We start from the raw sequence: 25,682 nt of genomic DNA, 5'->3' as shown, positions 1-25,682 counted from the left end.
TTCTGTTGCAAGTGTGTGACTTTCAGGTTAAGTGCTTGCATTGATATTTCTGTGTGTCCAGTGGCAATTGTGCATGTTTCAGGACAAGCTGCTGCTGGTTCAGTTGTGTGCATGTGCACAGCCTGGACCCTTTGTGTAACGTGTGCCATGTCCCTGCTGGAAACCAGACTGAGCCTAGGCCCTTCTCAAGTCCCCACATTCCTTTGTGCTCTGTGCTACAAAAAATATTTGCATTTTCCACGACTCATAATTTTTCTTCCTCAATCGCTACCAGATGTGGGTCCTGTGGTCCCCATCCCCATGGCAACGGAGGTTCCAGCAGCCGCGGTTCTCTTTTGTGGCGCCTGCCCTGGGAGCTGGCACTCCTGCAAGCCCTGAGGGGGTGGGAAGGAACCCGTTGCAGTGAGGGCAGAAGACAGTTGAGGGGAACTTCCTGGGGGCCAAGTGATAGGGGCTGCCTGCTGGAAGGGGACAGGTCCCTGTTCTGAGAGGTACCCATAGACAGGCTCCTGCACATTGGACCTCAGATGTGTTGGGGCTCCCAGGGCAAGCAAAGGAGTCCAGAAAAGTCTAATCACTGAGACATCCCTGTTTTCCCCAGATCATGGTAGACCAGGCTGGGGAAGAGGAGAGCTGGAGATAGGGGTTGGGAGGTCAGAGAGCAGCAGGGAGGTAAGCATGATGTTTTTGATTGGGGGCATAGCATAGGCAAGAGTGTGACCTGAACCACTGCCCTGCCTGCCTCTTGCAGGCACTGTCCAGCTCTTGCTGAGCCCCACTGGGCATTTGCCCTCTCTGACCAACTTTGAGCTTGTATCCTCAACACCAGCAGCCAGCGTGACCTGGTTCCTGAAGAGATCAGAGGCTAGCCAGCCTCAGGGCCACAGCTGGGATGGTGCCCAGCTGGCCTGAAGGAAGCATTGTAACCCAGAGACAGGGAGCCTGCATTCCACGTGCCTGACCAGGCCAGGCCCAAGAACTGTGTGTCCATCAGCTGCTCTGGATATACCCTGTTGGCAGGAAGCCATCTCTGTTCAGGTGGCTGAGTCCCTACATGGGTGACCAAAGTTGACTTCAATGTGGTATCTGGCCAGAGGGCAAAGAGTACTGCCAAAGATCCCTGAGCTGCCAGCGTTGGAGAGCGCCTGTTGTGGGTTGTAGGGTGGGTGCAGGGAGCTGGTTGGAGGATTTTGGCAGAATCAGAAGACTCTGAGCTGGGCATCAAAAAATGGGGGAGAACAGGAAGAGGCCTGCTAGACAGAGGCAGGGAGATGGGAGGAGTCCAGACAGACATACTTTTTGAAACTTAGGGAGGGGAGTAGGAGCCATGGAAAAATAAGGGTCTGTGGCTCAGGAAGGCCACCTAGAAGGCTTGCTTAAAGCAGTGAGGGTGCTGGGGGACAACTGAACCCAGATGAAAGGCCAGGCCAGCTGGCCAGTCAGCAGAGGGTGCGAGCTCTGGGCCAGGCAGCCTCCCCTCCAACTCCCCACCATTTCTCAGGGCGGGTGGGGCAGGCGGGTGAGTTGTTTCCGGATGAGGACAAGGAGCCCATTGAGGAGGACAGCAGGGCTCTACGCAGCAGCAGACTGTTGTTTGTGCCGGAGGAGGCCCTGCTAGAGGTTGTGCCCCTGCGGCCCACTAGCCCCTTGACCCCAGCCTCTGGTGCACCCCAAAGAGCTCTGACCTCCAAGTTTAATAGCATATGCCTGTGGGAAAAGCACGGATCAGAGGCAAGACCCGTGGTCTGACCCACCCTGATCTGTCTCTGGAGACCCACACCTTGGCTCCAAGGCTCAGTTTTGATGGAGGGGGTCTTTGCAGGTGTGAATGCAAGCCAAAACGGGTCACATGAAATTTTTTTAGGGAACTATCTTTTCTGGGAGGACTGAATCCAAAGGCACTTTACCACTGAATTACATCCCGTCCTTTTTATTTTTTAAGACAGGGTCTCACTAAGTAGCTTAGGGCCTCACTAGCTGCTGAGGCTGACCTCGAACATGAGATTCTCCTGCCTCAGCCTCCGGAGCCCCTGGGATTACAGGCCTGGGCCACCGGGTCCAGCCGGGGGAAGAACTTTGTCAGAGGTCCACAGACAGGAAGTAAAGAACAGGAAGTGAGGAAAAGGCACTTTATTAAGAAAGCTTTGGCCAAGTCCCTGCCAAGAGGAACCCATCCTGGGGCTCTCCGAGCGGGGTGAGAGCAGCCCTGCTGAGGGCCTATAAATACATCTCCTCAGGCCACTGGAATCACCCCTGGGGTTCCCACAGCATGTAGGGTGGTGGGAGGCCATCAAAACCAGCTCGACAGCTCAGGGTCCAAGGTTGGGAGGCAGGAGCTGGGGGTGTTGGGGAGGTAAAACAGATGGGACAGGCCTAGGGGAGCCCAACACCCTGAGGAACAGACCAGCCCTCCCGGCAAAGCTTGGGTCAACCAGATGTCCTACAGCGTATTGTGGAGCTACCCCCACAAGGAAGGGAACCTCCAGCCAGAGGCGCCAGGCCCTGGCCAATGAGAGGCAGCTGAGGCAATAGTGCTTCTGGCTTCAGCCAATCAGAAGGTAGCCCCGGTCTAGCGCACTCTTGGCCAGTAAGAGGAGGTCTCCAGGCGGAATCCTCCTGGCTTTGGCCAATGAGACAACAGCTCAATAACCCGCCAATGGGGGAGGAATTGTCTTCTAAGCACCTGTCAGGTCTCCACCAATAGAATGGGGAACATCCCACCGAGTGCTCTTCACCCAATCCAGGGGCGGCTGCTGGGAGCCTGAACCAATCAGACATAGCCTCCTGCCATGACGCTAGGGGGCTTAGCCAATCGGAGGCCTCTCATGCCCAGGCTGGGCCAGAGAAGCCGGGGGCGCAGAAGGCTGGGTGGCAAGCAACGTGGCTAAACCCGGAAAGCTGCGGGCGCTGTGGGGCCGCCCTTACTACAGAGTGGGAACTCCCACTCTGCTCAGCTCGCCCGCCGCCTCCCGGCTCTTCTTGCGTGGCGGTTTTTGGATGGGGGTCTTCTTCCGTGGGGTCTCCGGCGCCGGGGAGCGTGCCACCACCGCCAGCCCGGTTCCCTCCGGCGCAAGGGACTCGCGGGCCGGCGAGGAGGGCTGCATGGAGCGCTTGGCCTTCTGCGGAGGGGCCGGCTTCTCCCGGAGACCCTGTGCGCTTGGGACCCCCTCGGCGCGGCCCAAGCTGCGAGTCTTGCCGCGAAGCTCTGCCGCCAGCATGGAGGCTGCCTCGGGCGCGCTGCGTGGGGGACCACCGGCGTCCGTGGGCTCCAAGAGGCCGGGACCGCGGCCCCGCGCTCGGGCCTGGGGCGGCGAAGGAGCGGCTAGAGCTGAAGCCTCCTCTGCCAGGCAGGGGGGCCTCGGCGTTGGGTCGCGGGCCCGTGGGCTGCCGGGATCTTCAGGTCGCGCCGACGTGTCGCTGGGTGTCCGTTTTCTCTTGCTGGGGCTGGGCGCAGCCTCGAGGCCCTGAGGTGGCGGAGAGGGCGCACGGGCCGCGGCGGTGGCGCCATGTTTGCGGTGGATCCAGGATACCTTGGGCTTGGTGGCGGGGTCAGGTGGCGGTGGCTTTCTGCGCTCGGGCGATGGTGACAGAGACAAGCCCCCAGCCTCGGCCGGGGCCCGGGCCGGCCGGGCCTCGCGCCGGGTCACGCGAGCGTACAGCGCCCCGCCAGGCCCTTCCACGCTGGAAGCTGACCGCTCGCTGTCAGAAGACGCCGGGAGGGGCGTTGCTTCCTCCGCTGACGCTGGAGTGCTCAGGGGCGCAGAGGAAGGTGCCTCGGCAGGAGCAATGAGAGCCTCTGAGTCTCGGCTCTCAGCTGCAACCTCTGACAAGGGAAAAGCAGGCCTGTCACGCCTCCAGAAATAGCTCTAGCTGATCCAATCTCCAGGAATACCCTTCCCTTCGCCTCAGTCAGGGTCCCTGGCTACACCCGGCTGTAGTGGTGTGCCCTGCACGTTCATAGCAACAACCACAAACTTAGTTCAGAACCTAGGATATGTGGCTGACTACTGGAGAGTGAGGGGCATGTTTTGGGGAATGAAACCCAACCCTGGTTAGTCCCTGCACCCCTTCTCACCACATCCCAGCACTGGGGGCCACCATCATCAAATTAACCCTCCAATATCCCCAAGGGATTCCAATATCCTTTAAGAAGTAAGGCTTCTGAGGCTCAGAGGTTAGTTACCCATCCAAGGTCACCCAGGGGGATGGTCAAGTTAGAAGGGAGGCCTGCATCCCGGCCATTCAGGCTCCTTCCTGCTGTCTCTGAGCCCTAGGCTGCAGGCAAAAATGCATCCCCACATCCCATGTATCCTCTCTTCTGTCTCCTCTGCCTCTCCCAGCCTGGGCCCAGAAATTCCCTCTGTCTGGTCCATCCCCCCCCCCCCCCCCCCCCCCCCCCCCCGCCAGAAGTGAACTTGCCCCACAACTAATAAAAGGTGAGCCCACCCTCTCCACATCCTTTCCCCAGCACTGAATGGCAGAGTCCAGTTTTGGAGTTTCAGCTTCATGACCAACTCTTAAACAGCATCTCCTTGTGCTTACTCCCTACACTGCATGCACTACACCTCCAGCCACCTTATATCCGAAAACATTTCACTGGGCTGGAGGATGCCCACACAAGACCATACTTACCCTCATGGGGGACGCAGTACACAGGGCCTTCATCTGTCGTATCAAAGGAGGAGAAGGAGGCCCTGGAGGACCATGATGGTGAGGGCTGCTCCAGCCCTGAGGGAGGTTCCAGGAAGCTGCAGTTGAGGGTGTTGTCCAGGTCGTGATGGGCCACTGGGGAAGGAGTGGGGCAGAGCTGCCAAGGGCCCTCCTTTCCCCCAGTCTGTGCCCTCACTAGCCAAATGTGAAAGGAGTGATCAAAACCAGCCCTACTCTAAGACTGGGTGGGACAAGAAATTCAACAGGTAGAATGACACTGGACCAGGGTAGTAGTGAACCCAGTAAAGAAAGACAAGAAGGAACATGGTAAGAGATGCAAATCAAGTGTGTATAGCCAGAGAGCTGAAAAGTTTGCCATAAAGTGTTGGGAAAGCTCAGAAAGAGATGCTGGAGAGACTACTTGGCTGGGACAGGCCACCAGGACTTCCAGGCCACACTTTGGACCCTACCTCGTGGGACCTAGGTAGCCTTGGAGCACTTTTAAGCTCTGTGGAAAAGCCACCCTTTGGCTCAGCCCATCTCAACAACCTGTACCCCCCAAGCCTGGCTTACAGGGATACTAGACCACAGAGACTGGCTGGTATCCATTCCATACCTGTGTCCATAGATACTATGCTGCTGAGTAGACCAAAGGTTTTCTCGGATGTCTCCTTTTTTTTTTTTTTTTTTTTTTTTTTTAATATTTTTGGTTGTTGATGGACCTTTATTTTGTTCATTTATTTATAAGTGGTGCTGAGAATTGAACCCAGTGCCTCACACATGCTCGGCAAGCACTCCACCACTGAGCCACAAACCCCAGCCCTCAGATGTCTCCTTTTATCTGCCAAGGGTCTGTCCTCTCCCACCAATCTTCAGAAAAGAGAGTTGTACCAGTACAGACAGAAAGGAGTAGCAGCATGACTCCCAGCCTCCAGAGCTCCTTGAGGCATGGAGGAGAGGGACCAGCCTTCCTCTTTCCAGGAACGGTGAAGGGCATTCCTGGGGATCCAAGCAGGAAGGTGGATCTTCTCCTTGGGACAGAACATTCCCATGCGCACAGACCTATATGTTTCCCTGCAGTTCCACATAGGGACACAGTAATAATCCCACAGACTGAGGGGCCTGACCGCCTCAGAGATGTTGGAGAGACCATACAACCCTGATGCAATTACAGAATCCGAGCCTTCCACACACGCCCCCACATCCGCTTCCCTCACCCAAAGCAATATCCTCTCCTTCCCTCTGGTCGCACCTCCCTCCCCACTTCCACTCACATCAAAACTCAAAAGTTTTGCACTGAGCCCAACTGGCCTTCGACCAATTTCCCAGTAGCCTCCTGTGCACGAAGGTGTTTGTCTCTGCGACCCCGCGCCTTTATTCTTACCTACGACTTTGGGCAGTTTCTGCTTGCGGAGTGGGATCCGGGGCAGCTTCATGCTAATACGGCTGAAGCGCCCGCACAGGCGTTGAGGAGCCTTCTTCCTTCCGAGCGAGAGCTCCCTGCAGTAGAGGGCCCTGAGCGAAGGGGCTGACTGGGGAGGGATCTGGAGCGGCGGGTAGAGGTCCGCAGGAGCCAAATCACTGAAGGGGGTGTGAGCTTGCTAAAGGGGCGTGATCATGACACAGGGGCGGGACCTGGGCTGGGGAAGAGCCGGGTCTACGCCTAAGTAGTCCCGACAGCGCCACAGAAGGTGCGCCAGAACCTTAGGGAGAGCCGGAGCAGACTCTGGCCTTACCTGCGAGTGGGGTCCTTGCCGCGGCAGGCACAGCAGCAGCCCAGCAGAGAGAGCAGCAGGCCGAGCAGAAGAGCGAGCAGCGCTCCTGCACCCATTACGCCCTTGCGCTGGTTGGTCTCTATGGGGGACACCGGGTCAACGCGAATGCCCTCAGCTCCCCACATTCTATAACCCGATGTTTCTCACACACTCACCCAGGCGGCAGGCACCGGTAACCGGGTCGCACGAGTCCTCGTGGCAGCTGCAGGCTTGGGCGCAGTCCACACCATGGAGTCCAGGCGGGCACGTCACATTACAGCTGCGGGATCGTAGGATCAGGACAAGCCACAGCAACCCTCCCAGATGACTCTCCCTCTTTCTCCCCAGGCACCACGGTCAGGATCCGGTCCCACAGCCAGGATGTCTAGCTCAATTCTCTACAGATTGAAGCCCACCCCACCTGTGGGCAGGCACATATTGGAACTGAATGTGTGCACCATCTGCCCACGGGGTTTGGAGGATTCGTGCTCACTGAAGCTTTTTCGGGGGCTGACCCATGTGTGAGTAGGAGGAGGTGCTCCCTCCAGTAACAGACACTTGACTATAAATGGAGGTCCCTACATTGGCGAGCGTCACCTCGGGAGCCCACCGACCACAGATTGAATTAGTCGCCAATCCTGATCCAAAAGCAAGCTCCACACCAGGGCATGAACTTGTCCTCAAAGAGGCTGTTACCACTCCCTAGCTGGAGTAAGGGGCCGAGACTGAGGTGATAGACCAGTCTAGAGAGAGCAGAAAGACCAGCCTGGATCTCTCCTCTTCGACCCTCGTTAGGTCTGGCTGGTGCCCCCAACCCCCGTGTTGGCTACATAACCCTTCTTTAACCCCTTCCGGGGCCCAAGGCACTCACTGGGGCCCGTGGACACCAGGGCTGCAAAGGCAGCGCCCCGACTGAAAGTCACAGTGACCGCTTCCGCAGTCGGCGCATACGAAGGCACAATCCTCGCCATAAGTGCCATTGCTGCACTTGGTCTCGCACCTTGGAAAGAGGGGAGGAGGCATCAGAGAAAGTGGAAGCAAATCTACACAAAGCTTACAGAACCCTTCGGAGGGATCCTTGAGGGGCCGCGAGTTAGGATGGAGCGCTACGTGTCTGGGTCTAAGCAGGCACTGGCTGCTCACCGGTCGCCTATCCAGCCCGCGTTGCAGCGCGTACACTTGCCGGTGACGTGGTTGCAGGCATGGCCGTCGCGGCAGGGAGGGCAGCGGTGGCCGCAGCCCTCGCCATAGAAGCCGGTGGCACACGGCTGGTCACATTTGGTTCCATTCCAGCCGGGTTCGCACGTCAGGCAGCGGCCCTCTGCTACGGTGCATGGTTGCTGGCCCTTGCACTGGCCGCACCTAGGGAAGGGTCAGGAAACCAGGCGCGGCCAGGCCCCGCCTAACCCCCGCCTCCATTTGGTAGCTCGCCCTTCTCCCTCTCCCGTCCCCCTTCCCCCGTTCGGGAACCGCGCTTACCGGCGACGACAGCCCAGGCCATAGAAACCGGCGGGGCACGGCTCGCGACAGTACTTGCCGCGGTAGCCCGGGTCGCAGGCGCACGTGCCGTCCACAGGGTGGCAGCGGCCGCGGAAGCACTGGCAATAACGATCGCAGCGCGCGCCGAACGTGCGTTCGCGGCACTGGCAGCGGCCGCTCTGCTGCTCGCAGGGCGATGAGTTACAGGCGCATTGATTGTTACAGCTGCGGCCCCACCAGCCTGCATGGCACAGGCAGGCTCCTGTCTGAGGGTCACAGCGCGATGTGGCGCTGCAGTAGCACGCACTAGAGCACTGCGCGCCCCACCAGCCGGGCTCACACCGGCACGCGCCGCTCCGCGGGTGGCACGTGCCATGCTGGCACTGACACGCATGCTCGCAGCGCGCACCCCAGCGTCGCGCGTGACACGTACACTGGCCGGTCACGTCTTCACACTGCCCATGCGGGTGGCAGCTACATCGCTCTTTGCAGTCTGGGCCCCAGAACTGGCGCGGACACTCTGCAGGGACGAGGGGGTAGGAGGCTCGGGTGTTTGCGTGGGCTGTGCCCCCACCATCCCCACCTCAGGTGACCCATCCCCTAGATCGATCCAGTCACGGATGAGATCTGGCCCCACCCCCAGCTCTCCTTGCTTAGGCACCCGCTCCAGCTCTTCAGCTTCCGGCCCCTGTGCCCAACCCCGCCCGCGCTCACTAGTGTCGCAGTTGGCACCGAAGTAGCCGTGGCGGCAGCGGCACTCGCCCGGCCGCACGCACACCTCGTTCTCTGAGCACGTGGAATTGCCTTCACACACCGCTGCGAAGAAGAGGGGCTGAGTTGCCGCGAGTGTTTTCCCCGCTTCGGTCCCCCGACCCTCCTACCCAGACCAACAGGATGTCCCACTCACCGATCCCACATTCATCCCCCTGCTGCCTCCAGCCAGCGCAGCACGTGGGTACCTGAGAGCTGAGAGCAGAAGGAGGACTACTGAACCTGACGCTCCTTTCTCTGCATCCCTTCCCTAATGCCCACCCTTACAAGGACTCCCCAGCAGCTTCCCCTCCTTCCCTGGGTCCTGCCCTAGGAAGGTGGTTACTGAGCCCTACCATGCGCAGGCATTGTAGTAGGCTTGGGAGATGACTGTGGATAAAAAAGACACAAATTCCGGCCCCTGGGAGGGAGCAAAGGGTACACCACCAAGAGCTAACCTCTAAGAACTTCCCAGACCTCCTACCTACAAAGACTCCCTCCCCCCCACATCCCACCAGCCAATGCTCTCCTCACCAGCCACTAAGTCTGAAAAAAGAGGCCCTATGAGTCCCAAGAGGCAGCAGTGAGGTGGGGGCTAGAGCAAACCTTGGGCTTAGGAGACACTTGCCAAAACAGGGGTCTAGGACATCTTTCAGAATGGAGGGCTGGCTGGATCAGTGACAGGGATCCAGATATGATATCACTGGGCCAGCACCAGGAGCAGCTGGACCAAATGGTCACACCTGAATGCACAGTTAGGGATAAGCACCAAGGTTGGATAGGCAGTCTCTGAGGGAAATGGATTGTGGACACAGGACATTGTGTGGACACAGCAGATTGTGGACACTTGGCAGGACCCCTAGAGGAAGGCAGGTAGGGGCTTGCCTCTACTAGGAGTGGAGCAGGGCACACAGGGAGTCCTCCATATTCATAAGAAAAGTAAAACTTCAAAGCCCTTGGGTGCTGGGAAGACATGGAGTGGAGGAAGAAGACATCAGAGTATCTACTTATACTTACTGTTTTACTCATGTTTAATTTTATTTGGCTTTACAAAGTATACTTCAAGAGAAAGTGATTTTAAAAAAGTTTGGACAGTACTGGAGTTCAAACGGGGCCTTGCACAACTAAGTGAGTGCTCCGCAACTGAGTTACACCCCCATCCCTAGAAGGTAATTTCTAACTGTAGCATTTCAGGGTGGTACTGTCTCTAGAATCTTGGGTGGATGGGGAGTGTGAGCACAAAGGTGTGGAGGCCCTGCCCAGGTAAAGCCATGATGGCTGGAAAGGATGCTCATGATGGCTAGAGAAGATGCCTAGGGTGTGCCACAGCTGGGATTCAGAAAAGGCATAAAAGGAACACTCACTGAGGCTGCTGTTTCCTACAGTCCCATCAAACCCAGAATTTTGTCTCAATCCTACAGCAGAGGACACCCCCAATCACCCCCAGTTTGAGATAACTGCCACTCCATGGATAAGACTTCAAAATCCCAAAGACCCCTTTCACTGAAAGACTTTAGCTGGGATCTCGGGAACAAGACTCATAAAATCCTGATTGAGGGGAACAGGCCCAGCATATTTTCCACAAATAAAATTGGAAACCACAAACAGGAATGCAAAACAGGCCTGGATTTTCCTGTCCCCATTTCCTGCCCTTGGATTTTCCTCCACTCATCCAGTCCTGACCCAGGGGCTCCAAGGAACCCATCTGCAAGGAGACCCAAGTGTATCAGCCCATCATCCTCCCATTTCTACTTGGTTCTCTCTAGATGGAGATTCTCTTAAGATATCCTTCCTGCAAGCAGCCTTGCCAGGAAGCCTGCTGGGATGGCTTGAGAAGCACTGACCACACTTCTGTCTAGGACAATCTGACACTCAGGTGGCTCTGTGGCTCAAAGCCTGGTTTTAGAGTCACATTCAACAGGATTTGATGCCTGGGTCTTCCACTTGCTGTGTGACCTCAGGCAAGGAGCTTAACCTCTCTGAGCAGCAGGCTTCTTAGCTATAGAACAAAGCCCTTGGGTTTGTCAGGAGGATTAAGTGGACCAAGAAGTGTGCAGTATTTGGCAAATACTAAAAGCTCTGCCTTAGGCTGTGGTTTATGTCACTGCTCTCTGGGAGTAGGTCCCAGAAAGCCTCTGAGTCTAGCTGGTCATCTCCAGCACAGTGAGCACCCAGGACTCACTGCAGCAAAGCTAACATCCTCTGGCAGGACAAAGTCCATGTGGATCCATGGAGAACAAGTGTCCTTCTTTCTTGGAAGGGCTAGCAGACAAGGGCAGGCTGGTGTGGCAAGGCCACATGCCCAAGGTTTTATGAAGGTGATAAGGAGAAAGACGGTTCAAGGAGCAGTTCCCATGGGTGGGTGAGACCTTGGGGACCAGGCCCCAGCAGCAAGCATGGCATGCTGCAGGCTGCCCTGGTTAGACATAATTAGTTCTGCTGTGATGCAAACTCATTGTGATTTCTCCCATCTGAAAACCCACTCATGTACCTGTGCCTGACCCTGTTTTTTCCCAAATCGAGTCAGGGAGGATTTTCTGCCTGCCATGGCACTACCTAGGACCCATACCTCCTGCCCCCAGGACACCTCTCCTCTTTTCTGTCCCCATCCTCGGATCTTTGCTCTCCTCTGTTCTGTTACACTAGCTCCTTCAGGTCACTAATGAAGCCTTGGCCTCCTTTCCCTTAACGCCAGACTTGTAAATCCAACTGCCCACTGAACAATATCACCATAGGGAGAACTCGGTAGGTGTCTTATCCAAAACTGAACTCCTGACCTCCTTGAGTCACTTTGTCCCTCCAGGCAAACAGACTGAGATCTGATAGGCATCCTTGATTCCTCTCTTATGGAAAATTAGGTCTGCTTTTTCTTCCAAACTACATCTAAACTGGAACCAACTTTCCATTGCCCTGTTCCAGACTCTAGGGAGCCACCTTCAATTTCTGTGGTGTCTCCTGACTTCCTGGATGACCCCAGTTTCAGCCCTGCTGCCTCCCAGTGTATTTGCCATCTAGCAGCCAAACTCTAATTGGATCCCACCCCTCCCCTGTGCAAAGCTCCCTGGGTTTCCACTGCCCTCAGAGAAGTCCAAGTCCTCAGAACAGTGGCAAACCCCTTGTGACCTGCCCAGTTGCACTCTTGGTATCTCATCCACCATCATCCTCCTGGGCTCTGCACAATTCTAAGCCTCCTTACCGTGCTTCTAACTTAACCTCTGGATTTTGGGTCTTGCCCCAGACATCCACAGGGCTCCCTCCTCACTACCACCTTCTTCTCAGTGGGTCTCCACAGACCAGTCTAAAGGAAATAGTACCCCTAACTCAACCCCTCCTTCCCAGCTCCTGCTAAACGTCTAGACCCACTTGTTCTCTAGCCATGTGTCTCCATCACAGGCGCAGGGGTGGCACAAGAATATTGGTGTCTGCTGTGTCCCTTGACCATCATTTGCCTGGCACACAGTAGGTGAGATCTTATTAGCTGAACACAAACTCCCTCTCCTGGTCCTCCCCAGGTGGACAGTGTCTAGAGTGATTGCCTTCCTATGAATCCTCAACACACATGATCACAGTAAACCCCCAAACCCCATGAGGTGGGTCCCATCACCACCCCCGTTTTACAGAGGTGGAGACAGGACTAGAAATGTTAAGGATTTGCCATCTGCGTAGTTGGGGATGACTGACCCCAGGATCTACACTCAACCCAAGGCTCCTAGTTACAGAAACGGTCAGTATTCCGGGGATGTCTCAGGACAAGGAGAGTGGGAGCCAAGCGCTTTCCTGCTGCAGCTCCACAATTAAATCCTGCCACCAGATCCCTATCCCAGGACCGGGCCCCGTGAAGGCAAAAGGACTAGGGCGGGTAGACAGACACAGGCGGCGAACGTGCCCGCCCCCTTTCCACGCACCGCCCCGCTTGCAGCCGCTGCTGCATTCCTGGGGTCGGGGAGGCCCGGGAGGCTGCAGCGGCGGCGTCGATGCGAAGCAGATGGCGGGCCAGGCCGGTCCCCGCCCCCGAGGCGGGGCTCGCAGCTAGGAGGGGTCTGCGCGCCTTCTGATTGTAGTTCGGAAACCCCGCGCAGCCCCCTAGCAGTCCCTTGTCTTCCGCGACCCCTGAGCCCCTGGACTCGGCCTTCACTTGGCCTTCACTGAGGCTCACGGTGCCCCCAGGGGAACCCAACCCGGAACCCCACGACTGCTTCCCCAGCTGCCCCCGAAGGCGGCAGCCCCCAAAACCCGCCAAAGCGCCCCGCACGCCCGTTCCTCGCCCTGGTGCAGAGATGCCCTTGACCTCGCCCGGCCTTAGACAAACCAACCAGGTCCCTGGACTCCTGCTCCGTTTCTAGCGTCCTGTCCTCTGCTCTTTGCCCTCCGCGAAATCTTTCAGGACCGCCGGCGGGGCCTGTCCCCTACCTGCCCCACACTGGCTTCCCCAGTTTGTTCCAGCTGGCGCTCCAACTCTGCCGTTGCCCCTTCGAGCACCACATCGCTACTTGGGAGTCTCCAGGAGTTCCCACATCCTTCAGTATCACCGCCCGTCATTGTCCTTTCTACTGCCTTTTCTGGCCACTTTGAACGCCAGCTTTTCGGTGCTCATCTCCATCACCATCCTTCCACAGCGTCCGCTCTAAGACAAATCTGTCCTTCCAAGTTTCGCCTGTCTCAAGACCCCCTCTAGGTTGAGTGAGACTACTTTTTCTCCCTTTGACCCTCCTCCCCACCCCAGGCTCAAATCACTTGTGCTCGGGACCTTTGCACATGCAGTTCCTTCTGCCTGAAATGCCATTCCTGGGCTTCTCCCTACGGCCTTCACAATTTAATCCAAGGGTCTCTTCTTCGGATCTTTCCTGAAATCTCAGACACCGTGTGTCACCCTCTGGGAACCCAAAGCACTCTGTTTTTCCCTTAGGTGACTTCTGGTACGCGGGTATCCTCGGGTGCCCCATCGTGGCCCCGGACGCAAGCTCGGCCTGGAACGAAGCTGGCGTCGGCGAGGGCTGCCAAAGGGGCCCGCGCATTTAGTGTAGGGAGGTTCCGGGCGTCCCCCACCAATGTTGGGCGCCCCAGCTCCCAGGCCCGAGCGGTCCCCTAGGTCCCCTCCCCCAACCAGGCCGGGCTCCTACCCCGGCGCGCGGCACACGTTGCGGCCGCGCGGGTTCAGCTCCTGGGGCTCAGCGGTACGGGGCAGCAGCCAGAGCAGCAGTAGCAGGAGCGGAGGTAGCGGTAGTGGATCCCTGGAACCCCGGCGCCGCACCGGCCCGGCCCCCCGGGGCCCTGCGCCCTCCATGCGGCGCGGGGCAGGCGCGGGTGGGCGCGGGTGCGGCCGCAGCGAGAGCGGCCGGAAGCGGAGTGCTAGGCCGGGCGGGGGGCGGCAGGAGGGGCGCCGGGCCGGGCAGGAAATTCCACATCGGCTCCCTGATCCCGGGCCAGCCGCGGCCGGCCAGGCGGCAGCGCCCGCCCCGTGCGCCAGACCCCACCCTCGGGCCGCGCCACCGCCCCTCTGCGCGGCCCCCGCCCCCACCTGGCCTCTCACAAACTTGGGGGCTAAGTTGAAGGAGGCCCGCGGAGCAATGGTGGAGGAAAAGGCCGTGGGACCAGCCAGAGGAGTCCCCCGTTCCCGCGCCTTTCCTTCCCTTCTTCAGACATCCACAGGAGCAACTACCCCTGCGTGCTCACTGCGCGGCCACGGAAAGGGGGATAGGGGATGTACAGCACAACGCCCCAAGCCATCCCCCACTCTAGCTCTGCGTTCCGGCCAACGGGAGGGGGTCGCGAGACAGCCCTGGGCCACTAGCCGGCATCACAGCTCAGGGATCAGGAAGCCCCTGTACTGGAGTGTGCTGTCAACACCTCCCTCACACTCCGTGTAATCCAAGCGCCGAAGAAACGGACTAAGCAGGATGCTCGAGGCCTGTGGGCAGACTGCATCTGGACCAGAGGCCTGGGAAAGGGGGCCCTGCTGGGACAGATGGGAGAGATGGTGAAATGGTCCAGACATGGGCTGTAATAGAATGTGGAGGCATCATGAACATGGGAGCTGAAACCCTGCAGCCTTTGTCAAGGGGTGGAAAGGAACTGGGGGAGCCTAAAAGATGGGTTCTGCCTGAGAAGGCTGTTGGATCCCAGAGGGAAAAGTCTAGAAGATGGAGTTGGCCTGGAGAGTGGAAACCCATAGGGTTCCCTTCACTCAGGCCGGTGAAGCCACTGACTCCCTAACTTCTCTCTTCTAAATTAACTTCTCTCCTTTACTTTCTCTGTACCCAACTCCCTAAATAATTAACTACTGAAGTCAGCTTTTTCTGGAAAAGGGGAACAAGAAAATATCAGTTGTAATACCACTTAATCAGTAATATTTCTTTAGATTTATAGGAACCAGGAATGTCTGACGACCTTAAGAACAAGATAACATCAAGATGCCCCTCAGAGTTGCTGGTGGATGCCGAATTAATGATCACCTCTGGTGCCAACTTGACTATGGTTAAAAATATACTTCCTCAAAATCCCTATATAAGCTTAGGACCTGAGACCCCAATGCAACATGGAACCTTAGGGTGAGAGCCCTCAATCCAACTTGCTGATTTGCTGCCAGCAAAGTTCTTTTCTCTCCCATCACTCTGTATCTTGAGTCATTGGCCTCATTGGGCAGCAGAAGAACCAAACCTTTCAATGTTTTGAGCACACAGCAGAGGGACCTACTGGTCCTACTGGAAGTGACCCACGAGGTCAACACTGGGTATGCCACACTTGGGTGTCCATGGGTGATTATCCTCAGATACCCAGGCCCCAACAGGAAGCTCACACAGGCAGCCCTAAGAGTAGATGTCAACTCCAAGCACCCAGTCCTCAGAGAAATCCCTAAAGGAGAGCCGAGAGCAACCATCATCTGTACCCCTGCTACTTTCCTCTCATCAAGTGAAACATACTGTCCTCCATTCTTTCCCCTTCCATGACAGGGTACAAGTGAGAAGACCTGGTCATTCCCATGCTCTGCCCAGTTGCCTGGGGAGGGCAAGGCTTTAGTAAGTCCCAGCCCATCTGTAGAGCAATTTCCTGCAGTAGGAATTTGCAGGTATAGAGGGGAAGGTGTTCAGGTGGATGAAAGCTTTGTGTAGCCTGGAAGCTGGGCAGAATGACAAGACTCACGCCAGACCCCAAGCTGAAATGTGTGGGGGCACAGGCTGTCCAATAACTCCAAGAAGGTAGGAGAGGTACCAGTGAAGATAGCCTGGGGTAGGGCCCATCTGCTGTGCCAGCATGGTCCTTCAAACGAGATGCCTGAGGGTCATCGTGAACCTTTGAGAAATGCAGTCAGGAGGTGGGGAGTAGCTAGGCATAGGTGTCTCCAATCAGGACATGGTCCCTTCCCTTGATGCCACTTCCCTCCCCAGGTGCTAAGGCCAGAACTTTACTTGCCTTCCCCCCACTGTTGATTTATTCCTGCAGTGCAGGGGATCCAACTCAGGACCTTGCTCATGCTAGGCAAGTGCTAAACGACTGAGCTCCTATCCCCAGTCCTAAGAGATTTCTAATTGGAGTTGGACTGAAGTTCAACAGGCCCTGGATGGTAGACTTCACCAGAGAGGTCATTCAAGTAGGTGAAGCAGTCACCTGCCACACATCAGTGCAGATTCCCAGTTTCCTGATGACCACTGTGTCAGCTTGGAGAGTTTACTGTGCTTCTTCCTGAGGGAAGGAAGGCCATGATCTCTTAGTGTCGGTGGGGCCTCACCTCTCCCATGCCTCAGCCCATCCCCCAGAGTAGCTCTGACCCTGCAATCCATGCTTCCCTGGGATACCACTGGAACACACTAGAAAGGAACTGAGTCTGGACACAGGGAAACAGTTAACACCTTTAGTTTAATGCTTTATTTCATTTATCAACAACATGGGGTCAGAAAAACCCAGCAGTGGGGGAATCTTTTCATCACTAGAACCAGCCCCAGGTATCTTTGTATTTCTGCTCCCTCTCTGTCCCTTGGGAGTTCCCAACTGCTCAAGGTCATGGCTACTATTAGGCAGAACTCAGGACTGCTCAGCCAGCTCCACTCTATTCATGGAAAGAAGGGCACCATGTGCCTCAGTCCCTCTCACCTGGGTTGTCAGTCCTCAGGTTCTTTTAGAGAAGGGATCTTCTTAGCCCAACAGGGACCAAACCCAGGGAAAGAGGGGGAAGGCCAAGACAGTTGGTGATGCCAGTACTCACTGTGGAGGACTGGTCCTGGTCATTCCCTTAGAGGACCACAGCTTTGGGGGAACATTTCCCATGGTAACATAAACCGCAGCCAGCCCCCTAAATGCCTGCATAAGGCTGTTCAAGGGGTTCGAGTGAAGAAGGGCAGCAGAAGCCAGTGAGCCACAGGTGCCAGGGGGAGGGTCCTCCACTCTGGAGTCAGGTGCTCTGGCTCAGGCCCTGAGAGCCTTGCTGTCACCCTGCCATCCCACCCTCTCATGCTGGGAACTGGAGCCCTAGTCCTCACTAGAGTTGTCAAACTCCTCCCAGTCTGACACACTCATCACCTCAGAGGCAAAGTCCGGGTCGGCTTGGCTGCGGTCGGGGGTTCCGCGGGGTGGCTCAAGGAGCAGGGAGCGGGGCAGAGTGAGCACACAGGCTGCCAGGCCCGAGATGGAGTTGTCCAGCTGGGGCCCCTCCTCCCAGCAGTCCTTCTCCACATCATAGATGTGCACATAGCCTGTGCGGCTGCCACGGTTATGAGAGCGGCCACCCAGCACATAAATCCTGCTGTCCAGCACCGCAATACCAGGCTCACCATGTCCAGCTGGGAGTGGACAGACAGAAGACCATTGCCCAGATGTGCAGCTGTAGCAGGCCACCTGTAAAAGCAAGGCCAGGGTCAAGCCTGGGTGCCTGCTGGGACAGGCTGCCCACCTGTCCCTGGCCTGCTGACCAAGGCAGCCTTAGTTACCTACCACTCTCTGACAGGTCTTAGAACAATGATGCAGAGTCAGAGTTGAAATATCCTGCCCATGAGACAAGGTGATACTGACCTTCCCAGAGATGGCCAGGTCTGCAGGAGGCCCACTGTTAGCCCCTTGTCCAGAACAGTATTGCTTCCTCTGGCCTCAGCTGGACATAGGCCTTCCTCCAGGTCACCCAGCCCATGGTCAGCTTCTTCCTACCATGTGTGCAGCTGTCTCCACTTCAGCAGGCTGTCATTTTCCACATTCTTCTCTCTTCTCGGCTAACACTGAAGCTGACTGATGATGTGAACTCCACTTACACGTTTTTACCTCTCTCTATAGCACCCATCACTAGCAGGTAGCACAAGGTGGAAGTAGTCCCTCACTAATCATGACCATCAACGTTCTCTTGTCTTCTAAATTATCCAAAACAGTAAACAAAGATGTAGGGAAATGTTCAACCTACTAGTAATGCAAGACATTCAAAACTTACACGTCTCCCCTTTCTGGGGGAAGAAAAACAAAAATCCAAGGCTGGTGAAGGTGTTGTAAAGCCATACTACTGTGAATCTGTCTGACAAGTCAGGAAAGGAATTTGTCAATATGTATTAAGAGCCATAACATCTTATCTTCTTGACTAACCACTGTGGCTTACTAGCTGTAGCAGGCAGCGTAATGGCCCTCCAAATATGTCCAGCCCTAATCTCTGGAACCTGTGAATATGTTACCTTATGTGGCAAAAGTAACTTTGCAGATGGGGTTAAAGGTGTGAACCTCAATGTCGGGTGGTTTTTGGGGGTAGATTCATTGGGTGGACCCAGATGGTACACCAACTTAAGATGGTTCAATTATAATTTTTTTCAACTTCATGATGCAAAAGTGATATACATTCTGTAGAAATCTTACTTTGAATTGTGACCTTTTTGGGGGTGAGGCATATATGGTATGATTCTCTCTTGCAATGCTAAGCAGAGGGAGCAAGCTTCTAGTCAGCCACTTAATCACAAGAGTAAACAAACAGGTTGCTATAGTATACTCTGTTGCTAAACTGTGATGTTTGGTAGGTTAGGTGAATTAAATGCAATTTTGACCTAGGACATTTTCAATTTAACCATGGGTTTACCAAAGACATATCCCCGCAATAAATGGAAGAGCATTTGTAATTGCACACGTCCTCAAAAGTGGAAAGGGAAAGTCAGACAGAAGAGAGAAATGAGGACTCAATCTGCCCATGCTGTCTTTGAAGATGAAGCAGTGTTTAGAAGCCAAAAGCCTTTAGCCAACAGTCAGTCAGTTCTACCACCAACTAGGACTGAATGCTGCCAACCACCTGGGAAAGCAGAGAGAATCCTTCCCTAGGACTTCCATGAAGGAAAGATGCCTGATAACACCTTGATGGCAGCCTGTTGGAATTATGACATACAGAACCATAATAATAAATTTATGTTAAATTGCTAAGTTTGTGGAGATTTGTTATGGCAGTAATTAAAAACTAATGGTGCTGGCCCAGGTTCTCACCATGAGAGGGTGTGTTAAACTCAGTCAGCCAAGTCCCATCCCCAGAGCTTCTGAATCAGGAATATGGGTGCTGAGTCTAAGAATCTGACTTTTTTTTTAATATATATATATTTTTAGTTGTAGATGGATATAATACCTTTACTTTATCTATATGGGTGCTGAGGATTGAACCCAGGATCTCACATGTGCTAGGCAAATACTCTACCACTGAGCTACAACCCCAGCCCAAGAGAACCTTCCTTCTTAATACAACAAACATAGGTGAGATGAAGGCTGCTAGTTTGGGGACCACACTTTGAGAACCACTGCATGAAACTAAGGAAATAATCCAAAATGCCTGAAAAGTTCTTCAACTCAAATATTATTCATCATGTTATGTGGAATGGTTAAAGCTCACACCAATCCAAATGACACATCAGTTTGATGGAATGCTACATAGCTACTGGGACGGGCAGGACAGGACATGGTTATGAAAACTGAGTGTTAAACTGAAGAATGCCCAGAACAAATATCATCAAGAGAAGCATATTGGGATGCTCTCTGATGAAATTAGGCAGAAACCATTCAAATCATTCATAGGTAGAAAAACTGAAAACCAATGATGCAGGGGCCCAGTTAGGAATACTACTTTTCCTCACCTTTATCTATTTTTTTTTTAAACAATATTCTGCAATGTGGTTATAGTAACTAAATAAAGAAAGTTTTTTGATTTTAAACTGGTGTTGAACTCCTGGGCTCAAGTTATCCTCCTCCCAAGCAGTTAGGATTACATGTGACACTGCACCCAGCAACAGAAATTTTTAGTAATAATAAAGGTACAAGTGAAACTACTCTATATGATATTGTAATGGTGGATACATGTCATTATACATTTGTTTAACCCCACAGAATGTGCAAGACCAAGAATGTGCAAGAGTGAACCTTAATGTAAGCTTGACTTGGGGTTTAAGATATGCCAGTGTAGCTCTGTTTCCTTGTTGCCATGACCTAAGCTGCTTTCCTACACCAACCCTTTTACCATGATGTTCTGCCTCCCCTCCAGCCCAGATGTATGGAGTCAGCTGTCTATGAACTGAGACTTTTAGGAGTTCCAATTTTTTCTCAAAATTGTTCTTGTCAGGTCTTTTGGTCATAGGGATGAAAAAGTGGACTAAAATAAGCAGTATCATATCAGGCTTGGTATAAAGTATAAAGGAATCCAGAAGTCACTACAGGAGTACCTTGGGACTGGCTGCCAAGTTTCTCCTCCTGGCCCAAACTCTGTACAATGCCATACTGGTCACAGGGGATTGTTGTCCCAGGAACTTGAACTGGGACAGGTCACTTGAACTGGGGACATACCAGCACATTACTCTGAGTCATTTTGTCTTAGTGGTATGTATTCAGTGGCTAGTTTATGATAAAAAAATGTGAAAATCAGAAGCCTTGCTTTTTGTTTTGGTTGTTCAACTTTTTGAAAGATTCAGTGAGAAGTATAAATATACTTCCAATAAAGTTTTTTTGTTATTGTTTAAAAAAAAAAGATGTGACATTGCAGGTTTACCGACTTTAATACATATGCCCCTCCCCATAGTCGGGAGACTATGCAAGTGTAGGGACTATCTGTATCTTCCGCTCAACTGTACTGTGAACTCAAAACCACTCTAATGACCTAAGTGGGCAGCCCTGGCCCTGGCTCACCTGGTGCACGTCCCTCCTATAGCCAGCGTCATTGTTGCTGCCCCCGATCACATACAGCTTGTCCAGGAGAGTGGCCATGCCATGCCAGGCTCGCCGCACGGGCCCATCGGCCAGTGTGTGCCAGGTGTTGCTGCCTGGGTCGTAGCAGTGTGTCTCTTTCAGGTAGTCTTCCCCTCTGCGGCCACAGGTAACATACATCTTCCCTTCCAGTGTTGCGCCTGCATGGGCATATACCTATGTGGAGCCACCAAGAGAGCCAAGGAAGGGAAGGAAGGGAAGGAAAGGAAAAAAGGGGCAAGAGTGAAAAGAGCAGCCAAGCAGCTTCTGCCAAGACTGCCCACCACCTCAACCCGCCTGATGATGCTTCAAGGCTTCACCACTTCCTGATTTGTTCCTTACATGCTAGGGAGAATGTCCCCTGGCTTCTTGCTGGACTATTCATCGATCCCTGACTTTTTCCCAATAGGAAACTCATGTATGGATCCAGAAACCAAATGTGATCTTTGTCTTTCCTCTGCCCCTAAAGGAAACATCTGTGTCGGGGAACTCCAAGAAAATCAAGGTATCTTTTACAGCCAGTCAAGGAGAAGGCCACAGCACAGGGAAATGATGACTCACTCTTAGTGGCCTCCACTGTACCCACTGCCACTGGACAAACAACTTTGTAGGCCTTCTGACCCAGCTTTCCAAATCTGTCTGGAGATAGTACCTACCAACATGAAACTTGGAACAGGGAGGAAAAGGTGAAACAAACAAACCAAAAAATCAAATATAGTTGGTTCTCTATATCTACAGGTTCTATATATATATATATGGATTTAACCAACCATGGATTGAAAATACTTCCACCCTCACACACCTCACACTGGCCCTACTGCCTCTAGGACTCACTCACTCACAACCAGAAGGCCAACAGATAGCACTGCTTGGTTTAGCGGGAGAGAAGTCCCTCAGTAGGTAGAGGATTCAGGATAGTCACAGACAATAGTCACTAACTTAGGCCATGTGGCTGGGGCAAAGAGTTGGAGAGGTGGATAAAACAGTGAGCAGAAAACATACCAAGGGTTTTGGTCTTCTACCATCAATGTGGAGGTTTATTTTTTCATGAAACATTTAATTTTGAGAAAGGCGTAGGTGCACATGTACATGTAGTTGGAAGAAACAAGAGACCCTCCAGAGTTTCCCTCAATGTGAGAATCTGTATAACTACATAACAATACCTTGATCAGGATACTGATATTGATGCAGTCCCAGAACATTTCTATTACCACCAGAATCTCCCAGTTGCCCTTTTATTGTGTGAAAGTTATCAGTACCAAAATGAAGTCCCTTATGTCAAAATGGAGCTGGAGGCCTTGAAGAAAGATCTCTCATGCATATATGACCATGATAAGAACCATTAAAAAGGATCTCGAAAACAAAAACACTTCCACATAAGTTACTTTTATAAGGACACTTCCCAGCAACAGTCCAGCATTAGTAATGAGTAACTGCCAACTCTTGCAATGAGCTCCTACTATAGTCAATGAGGTTTATTTCAAAACAGTTTATGTGGACTTCTCTATTTTTTTTTTTTTTTTTTTTTTTTTTTTTTTGCAGTGCTGGGGATTGAACCCAGGGCCTTGTGCGTGCAAGGCAAGCACTCTACCAACTGAGCTATATCCCCAGCCCTTCTCTTTGTTTTTAAAGGCTTCCCCTTGCCCTACCTGCCTTAGATGCATCTATGGTTTTGGCCTGCCAATAGCTTGCATATTCTGCATTGTAATCCTTTAGTATTCTTGAATAAATGCTTTGTTCTGGAGAATTGGTCTCTTTGTTGCTCAATTTAAGATGACAATAACCACATGCACTATCCTGATGCCCTAAACTCCTACACTTAATCCCTGGCAACCATCAAGCTCTTTCTTCTCCATTTCTATAATTTGCTATGTGAACTTGCAGCAGTGGCACATGTCTGTAATCCCAGCAACTCGGGAGGCAGAGGGAAGAGGAACACAAGTTTGAGGACAGCTTGGGCAATTTAGCAAGACCCTATCTCAAAATAAAAAATAAGTGGGCTGGGGATGTAGCTCAGTAGCAGAGCACTTGCCTCGCATATGTGAGACACTGGGTTTAATCCTTAGCACCACAAAATAAATAAATAAATAAAGGCATTCTGTTCATCTACAACTATAATTTTTCTTAAATTAAACATTTAAAAAATAAACAAAAAGGGCTGGAAATGTAGCTCAGTGGTAAAGTACCACTGTGTCACACACACAGATAAATGAAATCAGTACATAACCTTTTGAGACTGGCTTTTTCCTGTGTGTGTGTGTGTGTGTGTGTGTGTGTGTGTGTGTGTGTTTTTAGCCCAGTACTGGGAATTGAACCCAGGAGTGCTCTGCCACTAAGGTACATTCCAGCCCTTTTAATTTTGAAACAGGGTCCCTGCTAAATTGCCAATGCTGGCCCCAAACTTGTGATCTTCTTGCTGCAGTCTCTTGAATCACTGGTAGTACCAGAGTGCACCAAAGCATCTGGCTTAAGATTGGTTTTCTATGCCTATCTAGGTTCTCCAAGATTGTGTTTACCCATGGTTGGTTCCTTTTATTGCTGTATATCTACCACAGCTTATTTAACCATTCACCTGTTGAAGGACATCTATTTATTCACAATGAGATACTACTATAGTGGATGAGGTTTATTTCAAAACAGTGTATGCAGACTTCTCTTTGTTTTACAGTTCCTTGCTATTACCAATAAAGCTGCTGTTAATATATTTATACAGAGAAGTTTTTCTCTGGGAAACCCCCCAGGATGGCAATGCTGAGTTGCAATAATAGTTGGAAGAAGCTGCCAGACTCTTTCCAGAGTGTGTGCCTTTTACATTCGTACCAGCAAAGCATGAGCAATCCAATTTCACTACCATTTGACCTTGTCTTTTTTTTTTTTTGGTAGTGCTGTGGATCAAGTTCAGGCTTCACACATGCTAGGCAAGCACTCTATTGAGCTACACTCTCAACCCTGTCACTTCTTTTTATTTCCATCATTATCTGTCATTCTCTGTGGCTTTAATTTATATACTTTCTCTTGTGCTTTTCTACTATCTGTACAGCTTCTTCCATGAAATGTCTCTTTGAGTCCTTTGCCTTTGAGTCTTTACTTTCTTAATAAGATTATGTGTATGGGGTGTATGTGTGTGTGTATTTTGAGAGTTTTTATATATTCATATTAGTCTTTTCTAGTCCTTTGTCAAATATGTGGTTTGCACATATTTGTTCTCACTTTGTACCTTCTTTTCATTCTCTTAAGAGTCTTTCTCAAGCAAAAGTTTTTGTTTTCATTTGTTTATTATTTTCACAATCTAACAGTGCGGGGGACTTGAACCCGGGTCTCGAGCATGCGAGGCAGGCACTCTACGTGATGGGCTATATCACCAGCACAAAGCAAAAGTTTTTAAGAGGTCTAACATCAGTTTTTCTCTTTTGGCTCCTGCATTTGAGGTCAAGTCTAAAAACTTATCAGCTCTAGATCCTGAAGATTTTTTTCTAAAAATTTTATAGTTTTACATTACTTAAGTCTCTGAACCATTGTGAGTTACCTCCAAACCACACCTTAGATGACATATTTCCTTTCACCTCAACAGCCCAGCCCAGCACAGGCCCACTTCATAAGTGGTTCTCAAACTTCCTCCTTCTCAGGGCAGATTGTGAAGTCACTTCTGCCCTGGAAAGTTAGTTCTTCCCATGAAGACAGATGCCTATTTTCCTTTAGGCCTCAGAGTGGCCCCAAACAGTCCATCTCCATTTGTCCTGCAAGAGTCCTACCCTCATCCGGAAAATTTTCAGTTCAATCCCTTCTTCACTTCCTTCACTCCTCTTACTAGTTATAACTACATTACTGGCTAGGTAGTTAATAATGGCCTCTGTTGCAAGGCTGTAAACCCCTTAGGGGATGGGGTTTGTTATTTCTCACCACTACTGGATTTGGTATGTGGTAAGTGGTTACTAGTTGCAGAAGGGATGGTGAGCACAGCATGAAGGTGAATTGGCCTCCAGGATGTAGCTAGTTGCAGGCCAAGGCAGCCCCTTGGTGGCCAAACTGGGGAACTGCAGCTCCCTCCCCAAACTAACCCTGCTGCTCAAAAACCGCCCAAGCCCCTCTCCCAATGACCCTTCCATGACTCCTGGAATGGGATCAGGAAGCCTTTCTCATCCATCAGATTTCAAGGATCCCCTGACTTTTTTTTTCGGTACTGGGGACTGAATCCAATGGTTCTTAACCACTGAGCCATATCCCCAGCCCTTTTTAATATTTTATTTGGAAACAGGGTCTCACTAAGTTGCTTAGGGCCTTGCTAAGTTACTGAGACTGGCTTTGAACTTGGGATCCTCCTGCCTCTGCCCCCCAAGTGGCTGAGATTACAGGTGTGCACCACCAGGTGGCACCGTGTGGCCCCTTGGATCTTTTCCATCAAAATCTGCTCCTCTCTCCAGAGTTAGGTAATGGAGGGTCCCTCCAAGAAGCTAAGGAGCAGGTAGAAGGCCACAATGGAAAGAGCACAGTTTCCTGTGAGGCAAGTTGAGAGGAATCCATGTGGGTTGTGCTAGTGACTTGCATACAGTCACAGAGGAGCTGGACCCATCAGGGAAACCCTATTCCCAACCGCTGAGGTCCAAGACTCAGTCTAAAGTGGGGCTGGGGGTGGCAGAGAAAAAATGTCAGGCAGTGGAAAGAGGCTTCCAAATGTCATAGCTACTGCCAAGGCCTCCAAGTTAGTGCTGACCAAGCCTGAGACAGAGCCTATGTAAGTAGCCTCTGTATCATCCTCTTGTCTGTGGTGCTCCAGTATCCCCAAAGGTATACCCAGTCAGTGGCAGGTGCTGGGTAAACAACAATGCTGGCACTAGCCTGTAAACCAGGCTGCTGAGAGTGCTGTTCTCTCTCAGAGTC

At 52.5% G+C, this 25,682-nt stretch overlaps 2 protein-coding genes across 6 annotated transcripts in view; both read right to left on the bottom strand.

The window, feature by feature from the left end:
• Window positions 1-2,115: 2,115 nt before the first annotated feature.
• Window positions 2,116-14,040, bottom strand: SCARF2 (scavenger receptor class F member 2). 2 transcript variants are annotated; one of them, XM_079152160.1, is made up of 11 exons: window positions 13,754-14,040; window positions 8,791-8,849; window positions 8,598-8,699; window positions 7,884-8,403; window positions 7,548-7,766; window positions 7,276-7,404; window positions 6,581-6,684; window positions 6,387-6,504; window positions 6,035-6,165; window positions 4,633-4,785; window positions 2,116-3,823 (listed from the first exon to the last, which is right to left on the bottom strand). In XM_079152160.1, the coding sequence occupies exons 1-11, from the start codon at window positions 13,915-13,917 to the stop codon at window positions 2,925-2,927; spliced, it is 2,598 nt and encodes an 865-aa protein (XP_079008286.1). In that variant the 5' UTR covers window positions 13,918-14,040; the 3' UTR covers window positions 2,116-2,924. The 2 variants fall into 2 exon arrangements, with proteins under 2 accessions (XP_079008286.1, XP_079008285.1); XM_079152159.1 differs by having other exon boundaries at window positions 6,035-6,150; window positions 13,754-13,947.
• A 2,428-nt stretch (window positions 14,041-16,468) lies between these two features.
• The window catches only part of KLHL22 (kelch like family member 22), a 39,011-nt gene continuing 29,797 nt past the window's right edge, over window positions 16,469-25,682 (bottom strand). For all 4 annotated transcript variants that reach the window (XM_079152000.1, XM_079152001.1, XM_079152003.1 and 1 more), the window contains exons 6-7: window positions 20,748-20,981; window positions 16,469-17,462 (exon numbers count right to left, since the gene is read on the bottom strand). In XM_079152000.1, coding sequence (XP_079008126.1) covers window positions 17,097-17,462; window positions 20,748-20,981 — 600 coding nt within the window. In that variant the 3' untranslated portion in view covers window positions 16,469-17,096. The remainder of the gene's footprint in view (window positions 17,463-20,747; window positions 20,982-25,682) is intronic.

Source organism: Sciurus vulgaris, assembly GCF_902686455.1.
Source record: "Sciurus vulgaris genome assembly, chromosome: 8".
NCBI lineage: Eukaryota > Metazoa > Chordata > Mammalia > Rodentia > Sciuridae > Sciurus > Sciurus vulgaris.
The sequence above is the reverse complement of the archived record's forward strand: the minus strand, read 5'-3'. Positions and strand labels throughout refer to the sequence as shown.